The sequence below is a fragment of the Nanorana parkeri genome, unplaced genomic scaffold (assembly GCF_000935625.1).
Source record: "Nanorana parkeri isolate BGI_ZX_2015 unplaced genomic scaffold, ASM93562v1 scaffold1361, whole genome shotgun sequence".
NCBI lineage: Eukaryota > Metazoa > Chordata > Amphibia > Anura > Dicroglossidae > Nanorana > Nanorana parkeri.
The window spans coordinates 426793-437993 of NW_017307629.1; the positions used below are offsets into that span (position 1 = coordinate 426793).

Consider the following 11201-nt stretch of genomic DNA (forward strand, 5'->3'; position numbering starts at 1 on the left):
GGGGATTTATCAAAACTGGAGCAGACAAAATCTGGTGCAGATTTGCACTGCAACTAATCAGCTTCTATCTCTCATGTTCAAATCTCAACTGAGCAAACTGAAGAGAAATGCTGATTGGTTGCCACGGACAATGGCTCCAGTTTCTGTCTGCTCCAGTTTTGATAAATTCCCCCCCAAGATGTTTTGTGAATGGACGAGGGGAGAGAAAGGTGAAGAATGAGTGACCCGCTATTGTTCTCTATAATAGAGCCGGAACAGTCCGTTTTTAGCTCTGAAAGTTCAGCGCTATTGTCCGGGATGAATGAAACTAATTATACCTAATGCAGCACCATTCATGCATTGGGACACATATCATTAGAGGTCATATATTTTTACTTGGCAAATGTACACATTTTCCCCCCCAGAGTTCAGCTTTAATAATACAGCATTATAAAAAGTTGTTAATTATCACAGATCTTTCATACCTACAACACAGTGAGCGACTGTGCTCAAAGCTAAAATTGTTTATTTTGTATCTCTTGGAAATGTTTCAAGTTCATTCGAGTGAGTAAATATTTCTCCGGCTCATGTGATAATGGGAGATAAGCGTTACATGGCAGCATGTTCTTCTATAGTCCTAGTATTCATGGGTCAGCAGAATTCATTCTTTCTCACCTTTTTGTCGGCTGTCATTGTTTTCTGGATGACTTCACAGTATGATATTGACATTGTGAGACCTTATTGTATGAACTGATTGCCCCCTAGTACATACACACATAACAAACTATGAATAGAAAATGATCTTCTAAAAGCTGAAAAGGAAAGTAAGGCATATTGTCCATGAAGGCAAATTTTAAGTTTATATTGCCATGTTTACCTTCAATAAGTACTCCTGGGAATTTAAACAACTTGCCCTTGCAGTGGGACTACCTCATATATACGAGGGAGAATCAAAAAGTAAAGGCAATTTATAAATGACGCGGTAACCGGAACAGAGAGAAGCTTGCCCAATGTAGTATATTTACATAGCCTGTTGGATAGTTCAACCATGTGCAGTACAGCGCTCAGACTTCAGTCTAGTGGGTGTCACGTGGACAGAAACATGGACGCTCCGCTGCGAGATTGCACCATGGAAGAACAACGTGCTGTAGTATGCTTTCTTTGGGCAGAGGAAGTCAAACCAGTGGAAATTCACCATCAGATGTTGGCTCAGTATGGTCATAGCACCATGAAACAGCCAAAGGTTTATGAGGTGAGTAAAAAGGTTTAAAGCAGGAAGGACAGGTGTAACGCAGCTAATTTTGGTCGACCATCAAAATCATACGTACATGACCACATTGACAGGGCAGATGGCTTGATTAGAGAAAACTGACAGATAACCGTGTCTCAGTTGGCTGTACATTCGCAGGTTTACCTCAGATGATGAAGTAAAGGAAGCGGTGCACACCTGGCTTCAGCAGTAGCCCAAAAACGTCTTCCCTGCAGGAATACAGCAGCTAGTTGAACGGTACAACAACTTCATCATCTTGCATTGGGGCTATGTAGAAACGTGATATGCTCAAGTGCTCACACTTTCTTTCTATTAAAGCTGTTAAATTTATTTTGCCTTTACTTTTATAATGTATATATCCCTCTTTTGGTGACTGACAGTGCTGCCTCTTTGTGAGCCCTGCCTGAGTTCTCCTTTGTTGGACTACAGACCTCCACTTATCCCCGACCTTCTCTGTCCCTCTCCATTTCACACATTTTAGTTCCTTACCATGAGCCTGTATATAAGAAAATAGTTCAAAGAGACATGCCTCTTTAATGGGATCCCTCCTCCAACAGTTGCCCCTGCAAGAATTTTATGAGTCTGGTAGTGATATTACAGGTGACAATAAAGACTGTTTCTTGCTACAGGAAGTCAAATGAAAATAATAATGCTGGGACATGACTGAGAGGGGGAAATAATCTGAATAGCTAATGGTCTCTATAAGGCTATTGCTGTGGGTCCCTATCATGTAAAGATATGCCAATGTGAAGAGGCAAACCAAATGCAGACCACTAGGAAGACATTTGAGCATGTGTGACCTACATTGAGGTCTTCAAGGTGTATCTTTATTTTTAAACAATACCGGTGTATGCTGGAATGGACTTTCCCATCAGAACAAACAACTTCCAAATTGACAGTAACACCGTACAGGGAGGCAATTGTTCTATTCTACTACCTGCTGAAAAATTCACCTATATTTTTTAATGAATAAAGCAGAACATTGCATGCTAAGATCAAAAGCTAATAAATATAGCAGAACAATGCTTGCTAAGATCGCAAGACTTTCTATTTACAGAGTCTCAATAAATAATATCTAAATAAATATGCCTCCTGGAACTATCCTGGTAACAATGTACGCTGTTTCATTAACTGCTGGCACAGTTTCACCATCTGGGACATTTGTAGCACTTCCCAGTCAACCTGCCTTTACACTAACCTAAAACAATTACATATACTGTATCAACCTACCTATTGATATAGACAACTGAACTGCATCTATTAATTTTAAAGATAATGAATTAAAGCTTCAATTATAGGCTTTTTTAAAGGGAACTTCATATTACTATTGCATAGGAATGAGTGGAGACTTCTTCTCCATGCATGTACATTCATTGGACAGCATGCTTGGATGTCATAAATAGAACATCTGTTGCCAAAAGTACATCTTCCGAATTAATGTAAAGGAAAAAAACACCAGTCTTAGGTTGGCCATTAAAAAAGAATTCCACTCACCCATTCTCTTAACCACTACACAACACTCTGGGACTGTAGGGACAATAAGGAACCCTTCTGATCAGATGTGTTGATATTGCTCACACAGATTTTGGGCTTGCTGGAAAAAATTATATTCGGCCAAGCCAGTTCTTCCCTCTGTTGAAAATGGTAAAATAATTTGTGAACAATGCTGCTTCTGTCCCCTGAGCAAGTCAAACAAGTCAGAATTGGGCCCCAGTGCTACAAGTACTGTTCTTGGGGAGACATGTTCCCATTTGTGGACATCTCAATGGGAACCTGTACTGAAATAAATATGGAGGCTGCTATTGCTGACCCCCTTCTTCAAATGTTATTTGTCTGTCTTCACTTGGAACAAGCATGCAGACCGTAAAATCAGTCAGAACTCCTGACCTGCTTACTTGTTCCAGATCAATGCCCTAAAAAACGCAGGTGCATTAACACATACTATGCCACACATTAACCACTGTTGCGTTAAGGCAACCCATTCATTTAAATGGGCTTCCTAAAGCATTAAAATACACCAAAAGCAATGCATCGTACCACAATGCATAGTATTGGTTTACCGTGCATTGCATGTGCACTGGCAAAGTTGCATTGAGGTGCCATTCAGAATAAATAGCACCACAGCGCACCAAGGGAGTATATCTGACCTAATGCTTTTGGATCAGCATAACGGGCATGCAACTAACATCTTCAAAGGAAGAATTCAGCAACGGCAGCATGCATGTTTTCTTGGCACAAGAGTCCTTTGAAAAAATCACTTTAGATTAAATTTTTTTGCGCATGCTACTAAGAGAAGAAAAAGTCTACCTGGATACATTTGAGGCCTGGTTCACACCTGGGCGTTTTACAGCGCGTTTCTACGCACTGTAAAACGTTCAACATGTGAAAACCAACTTGTGCTGCGTGTGATTTGTACGTTGCAGCCTGTCCTTCTCTATGGGAGTACGCGGCCGTACACTCAGCTGAACTGCATGTCCGTGTGGGTGTCCGTACTTGTACGCTGACAGGATGGATCCTGTCTGCGTCCAAGCAGGGACACCCGCACACGTATGGACGTGCAGTTCAGGTGAGCTTAGGGCGGCGTACGGCCGCATACTCCCATAGAGAAGGACAGGCTGTTGCGTAGAAATCATATGCAGCACTTGTCCTTTCTGGGAGCGGCCCGATACGGCCGTGCATGCAGCATTTATCTGTACGGGCCGGCCGTTACTCGTGTGAAGGAGGGCTAAAGCTGGCCATATACCTAACGACTTTTGATCTGGAATTTTCGTTGCTGCCAAGAACCCTCTTTTGATTCTAGCTCAAATATCCCATCAAGCACAGACCAATGTCGATTTTGATAGCAATACTAACTCAGCAAATTTTGTTTATCGACAGAACGAATTTTTTCAAAAACGCCACTAATTCATCCATTTTCGCACGATTCGAAAAAAGTTTTCCAGCCTGACCGATCGAGGAAATTCGGCCAGAAGTACAGTAATTCAAATCGTTGGTGTCCCATCAACTGATCGATTATCATTCGAAAGGCCATTCGTGCTGGATTTACGAACGAAAAAGCGATAAGTGTATGGGCGCCTTTACTTCTTTTTTGAGTAGATTCGAGAACTTTTGCCTCAGCCAGCAGCAAGAAAATGGCAACAAAGCACAGAAATTAAAACCTTTTTTTTTTTTACTTCATGGATGTGACATGGCAGAAACTGGGAGAGGATTAAACCTTGTTTACCTTCTACTCAAGAAGCTGACTATATATGTGCACAGTCTCTATACAAGCTCCTTTTGATCTACCAAAACTACATAGAAGCAGCTCTACCTAAACAATCTCTTCTTGGTAGATCTAAGCCTCCACTCACACCAGGGCGGTAGCAGTTCAGCGTGGTTTCCGCACGATTTTTGAAAGGGCGTTTTTAATCGCGTTTCAGCGATGAAACTCAACTAAAATGCTCAACAATGCGCTGATGCGTTTCCGTTGAAATCTATAAGAAAAATGTGCTAATCAGCGCTCAAAAAGTAGCGCAGGGAGCAGTTTGGGCGGCAGGTGGATGAATGGGCCCCTTAGGAATCAATGTGTTTTTTACTGCTGGCGGTTCAGCCTGGAAAAGTCAGCGTGAACGAACCGCCCTGATGTGAACGGGGGCCTAAACGAGATTGTGCTATTAGATTACAAGGTGCATGGCCAATGATGGACTGATGGGAGTCTGGGTTTAAAAATATCTAGCCATACACACAAATGGACAAATCTTATCTCCCAGAGAACCACACTTCCCTGCAGGAAAACAGAAGTGCAGCATCCACATAGACATGTAGTCATCTCTTGAATGAATTCTAATACCATACAACCAATAGATATGTGGTCCAGTTTTCGAATACACTCTGCAGTGGAATTTTGAGCTGTTTGTCCTGTATTGCAGTGGTATTGTTTGTTGAACAAGTCATTGTAAGCAGGAATTATAGTAATTTCACAGCTCACTGCCATAAAACAAAAGACATCCAGCAACTAAATATATCACGGTCCTCTCATGCTTACATTGTTAAACAAAAGACAGCATATGTTAGATAACAAGAGGCAAAACTCTAGTGGCTTTTGCTGGGACACATATGGTTTAAATGTGAATGTTTCTGGCATTATGATGTAGTAAAACATTGTATCCATATCCTTACTACACATCCCTTTGCAACAGATATTAATAGAAACTTAAAGAATATTATGCTATTTTAGCTCCCTTTATTTTTGCACAACTTCTGGCTAAGAGGAAACAGAGTTGTGAGATAGAGCAACTTTTCTCAACCGGGACACCTTCTGGCTTTGTCAGGGGTGCCTTCAAAATTTTACTAAATAGGGGGAACTTGGATGTGAAAAGGGCTCCTAATGTCAAGGGGGGGGGGACTCTGATGTGAAGGAAGGACTCTGATGGGAAGGAAGGAGGATACTCCACTTTTCTTTTTTTTTTCCTGGGGACCCCCTATCTAACAGGATTGTTCAGGAGGAAAGTGATGAGTGGCTATTCCCTGGATTTGGTAGGTCAATGGCATGTTTCTTGTGTGATAAGGTATATCCCTATTGTCATGTAGGCCCCTCTCCTAATGTGAAATCTGCCTAGGAGTAGGTAAGTCTGGGCGAGCACTATGTTGTACGAGGTGATCCCCGGGGCATAATTGTGGGATGCTGCTTAGGGAGGAATAAGCACTACTGAGATGACAGCTATAACAGACATCCAGCCATGCCTACCCCCGATGCAGAATAAATAGGCAGAAGATGAAGCTTACGGTTGGGGTTACAGAGTAACTCTAGCCAAAACTTTTTTGATTGTTGCTTTGGGTAAACAAAGAAAGGACTACAACCCCTCTTGTTTTTGTATTGCTGTCTAAGGCCTTGGGTAATTTACCCTTTCCCTCCAGTGACAATGCTGTCATCCAGAAAGAAAAAAAGGGTAAAACCTCAGACAAGGAAACGGCAATAAAAATCTGTAGTGGGATCTAACCTACCATACTGTACTAAAATTAGGGTTTTTATTGCTGCCTATGTGTTTCTTGGAGACTTCCCCTCATTTTGTTTCCTGATGAAACCAGAAGGTATTTTTCCCCAACAGAGCCACAGAGAAAATTGCAACATAACAGAGGCTCTAACCCTTCCATATTCTACTCAAAACTAAAAGCAATTTCAGTATGTAGAGGAAGAGGGGAACACAAGTGATAGAACAACTTTCAAAAGCCTGGGCTCTATGAGCTAGCTAAATGTTATAGCACATGAGCTGTTGCCTATTTCTTTTGACAATGGAGGTCCTTCTCCGTACGAATGTGAGCTCCATTATGTGATAAGGTCAGGATACATTACCAATTAACAGTGAGAATGGATCCTGAGTTGCAGATTTTAAAGAGTATTATGTTTTAAAGTAAGCAATGATCTGGGTAAGACTTGTCAAGTGACAATGAGCTAGAGCCCTCCTGCCTGCTAAGCATGAGTTCTGCTGGTGGGGCTCATAAAACAGTGTGTACACCCAGCTGGCATATGTTACAGACACTCCTTTATTGTGAGGAAGCTACTTGGATAATTGGTAAAATATCTTCAACATTACAAAGTCCAAATTAATGTAACTACCAGCTATACGACCTGGTTGAACTAAAACCTTCACAGACATTTCTAAAGTGTGGTTTTGGTGCTTTAATTTGGTGTTGTAGAAGGATGCTTAACCCTTCTCTTCCCTTATTACTTATTCCTTCCCTCAATGTAAAGTGCATATACACTACATGAGTTGTTTTCTTTCTTCTGCCAAGTAGTGCAACCTATAGTCATTCAATCCATTTAGGATGGATTATAATGAGAAGTGGTCCTGAGTAGCAGAGTTTGAGCAGGGTAGAGGACCTGTTATCTGCATACAGTAGAGCAGGCCTTCTTAAACTTTCTCCAGTCTCTGTTTCTCTCCTCATCTCTCCCCCCAGCGTCTGTCAGCGTCAATGTGAAAAAAAAAACCTTCCAGCTCACACGTGCTCAGGAAGGTACCAAGTGCGCAGGGGGGGGGGGCCGCGACCTTAAAAACTACACTACACTGCAAATTATACATTAAACTGAAATAAAACAATCTAGCTTGGTGCCCAGACCTCCTCGGCCACCTGGGCCCCTCACACAAGTACCGGCCATACCCCCCTGATGGCGGTCCTGGCCGGGTACTCGGATCGCGCCCCCCCCTGTTCACTTGCGGGACCCCATATGGGATCGCGCCCCCCCCCCTGTTCACTTGCGGGACCCCATATGGGGTCGCGACCCACACTTTAAGAAGCACTGCAGTAGAGAATGTGAGCCTGGTGAAGTGGCAATGTACAGCAACCCGGTAACACAGTGCTGGGGCTCATAAGACAAAGTGTGCTACTAGCTTGGGTATGTTTGCAAAGCGCCTCTGGCTCCGGCTCCATATCCAGCTCACTAACGTCACTGGTTGCCAGGACGCCAGCTAGAGCTTCCCGCTTGGCTCCTGGCAACCAGTGATGTCAGTGAACTGGCCGGGACGCCGGCCACAGCATCATAGGTTTCTAAGAGCTCTTAGCAACCTTGGACGCTCTGGCCGGAAAGGTCTTCCACATGGCTGCCTCAATATAGGGATGACCCCGCTAGTGCCTGCATGAGCCTGGGTGAGCTTTGTCTGAGAACCCCAACACTGCTTACAATGACATAGAGTGCTCCTTGTTTTACATTTCAGTACAATGCTGGTATATGAGCAAGCAATAGTAAGCAAGCAGGCAGCCAAAAACCTCCTTCAGAAAATCTTAATAGACTGGCTGACTCTGGCTTCAATACTTTCTGAGTCATTATTCCATTACAAGAAAAGACAGAAGAAAATAAAACATCTAATCTTTATGCTGGTTGGTGACTCAAAAAAGACTGAGCTCAGGAGTCGCATGCAGTTTTCCATTTTTAAAAAAAGTTTTAATTTACGTTAACATTTTTCTATTTTTAGAACCCGCTCACCAGCATGTGTTTTTTAATGCTGTGCACAAGTTGACAAGGATTGGGGTTCTGCACTTTGTGAATAGGATCAAACTTCGAGTCATTTCTTTGACCACAAAGTTTTCAGAGCATGATGCATACCACCACAATTGGGGCAGAAAATGGTCTAATTGTTTCGAGGGAATTGACAAAAAAGTCCTAGTAAGGTTGAGTTAACATTTCGCTCTGTTTGAGACATTAGATGGATATCTTCTATTGCAGTCTAAGGGGAACTATTACAGCAGATTGCACAAGCAATAGAGATTCAGAGTTCCAGTCAGTTTTCAGACCACTGCAGTCAAATCAGGCTATTATTCCTTGTAAATTGCTGGTGGAATTTCATAACAAGAGCGGCACTACAAATGTGTCCCCATATGACAAGAGCAGTACCTTGTAAACATAGGGATTCCCATAGGAAATACTTTACTTCTTTAGAAGAACATGTCTTTTGCCTGGGAGTGTCTTTTTAATACTGATTACACTTTCATCCTGTTTTTATTGGATGAGTAAGTATTTTATTGTGCTTGCTGTGTAAAGTAAGTAGTACAGGTGATGACAAAAATTCAAGAGTATGGCTAAGTGTGAGTGGATTTGTACATCATAATACTATATGCCTTTGTTGTGCTTTCTGACATAGCATTGCAATCTTTTAACTCTCACTCACTACTAAATGAAATGAATGTGTTATTTTATGAAATATTATTTTATTAAACAAGTAAAACATGTGACTCAAATCTATGTGCATCTAAGCAATCATTTTATGGAAAGAATTATTAAAGTCATGGAAGCCCAACTAATTAATTAACTTAAAACACTGCTGGAACCATCATTGGGGAGTTTCAGAACTTACCAGATCATGTTGACCCTCAGATTATACAAAGGTCAATTTGCACTCAGAAGATCATCTACTGCTTCTCCAACTTTTAGGCTATTTAGAGATATATAGTCTCAGACTAATGCACAGTTTATGGGTGGAAAGCAACTATGTTCTGATTTCCAATTCTCCTTGCGTATAACTAATTTACTAACTGACATATCAGTCTGGATGTCACTACCCTTCTTAAAGCTCAATCTGTCAAAAACTGAGCTCATGGTATTCCCTCCCCATCGTGCACCCTCTATTATATGATTTTAACGAAGTAAATATTACATTGATTTCTTCATTTTTTATTACTTTTCTGGCACTCTTGCACGTCACCACACAGTCCTTGAATTATGTCAGCTTGTGAGTCTTAAATACATCAATTTTAGTGGGCCACATAAAATGCTTCAAAATAAATATCATGTTAGGAATACATTTTAAAGTGTTTCTTAAGGTTTACATTTCCTGAGTTTCTTCTTGATTTTATGTTTTCTGATAATCTTACAATGCAGTAGATTTTTATTCAGAGAGCTGATCAGCAAGTGGTAAGCTGCTCTCTGAATAAAAATCTACTGCATTGTAAGATTATCAGAAAACATAAAATCTGCCTTTTACGGTGGAATTCTGTTCTCCTGAACAGAGAGTAGAAGGAACTTTCCCCAATGGGATACACAGCAATAAATAAACCCATGGAGCATGGAATTATACATACACATTACTTTATGAATGAATGGGCTAATGCTTCCTTTTGCTGGTCATTGCAGCTAATCAGAATGCCCCTTCCATTTTCCCATATGCCACTGAAAACATGAAAGGAATTAACTGTTGTCATTGTGATCATCTATGGCTTCTACTCTATACCCTTTTATACACTAACTCCTTAATTCTTAAAGCATTATTTCTGTAATATCACCTTTTTTGTTTTATTTCAGCTATAATAGTGTACAGATTGCCATGGACCTGGAAGTGTAGCAAGCTGCTAATGAAATTTATACACGCTGGGTTGCACCTGACGGCCGCTGTCCTTGTTATAGTAGCTTTGGTGGCTGTGTTTGACTTCCACAATGCCAAAGACATACCGAACATGTACAGTCTACACAGCTGGGTTGGCTTGGTTGTGGTCATCCTTTTTATGCTGCAGGTGAGCCTTTATTTCAATGGTTCCATCTCAAAAATATCTTTACTACCTTCACTTGCTTTTACTATATCGTAACCTGTTATGATTGAGCGCTGCTATGTCCTTAATGGTCAAATGTTTTTTTTTTAATGGTTAATTTTGCAACAATACCTCTCTATTATTTATTTAGTTGTTCTTTGTATTAACATTTCTGCAGTGTATACATTTCATTTTATCTTTTGTTGTTTTTTTTTTGTAATTTTAACCTTTTTATAAAACAAAGAAAACATTCAGGTCCAAAAGCTTGAAAACTGTTTGAGCTTGAGAAAGAGATGTGTGACATACTGTGGTTGATCTACTTAAGGCAAATACGCTGTTTACTTTGCAAGAGAACATTCACTTTACAGGGGAAGGTTCCCCTTTAGCTTGGTGAAGGTGGTGAAAATTCACTTTGCAAAGAACACCCAATAATGTGTGCGGAAATTGAAAACTGTATTTTTGCTTGCACATGATTGGATGATGGAAGTCAGCAAAGTGTCACTTCATTCACTAAGCTTAGGAGAAACTTCCGTTGCAAAGTGCAAATTCACAAAGTGCACAGCCTAATTGCCTTTATTAAATCAACACCACCATATTCCTATTAAAGGAAAACTCCTTTTTTACTAATATGATATAACATGTGTTCTCAGGACTTATTGCAATTTTGCTATAAGGTAACTTCCCCAGAATACTTCCTGCTTGTGTAATTTGCCTAATGATAGGAAGAGTGAGTCTTTTTTTATATTGACCTCAAGAAATGGGCAGGTTTGAGAACACACATATCAACATCTAACTAATTGTGTCTTTTAAGATAATAAGATGATTCAACGTGCCTTTGTCTACCTGAAGATGAAAACTCTTTAAAAAACACTCCTAAACCTATCCTACTGATTATCCTGCAGCTGAACAATGGGCCTCAGGGTGGTCAATATTCCAAACCTACAGATCAAATATT

General features: G+C 40.8%; 1 protein-coding gene across 1 annotated transcript in view; it reads left to right on the forward strand.

Moving 5' to 3' along the window:
- LOC108797881 (cytochrome b reductase 1) overlaps positions 1–11201 on the forward strand; it is a 20486-nt gene that overhangs the window by 4918 nt on the left and 4367 nt on the right. The window contains exon 2 of the mRNA XM_018569575.1: positions 10023–10231. Coding sequence (XP_018425077.1) covers positions 10023–10231 — 209 coding nt within the window. The remainder of the gene's footprint in view (positions 1–10022; positions 10232–11201) is intronic.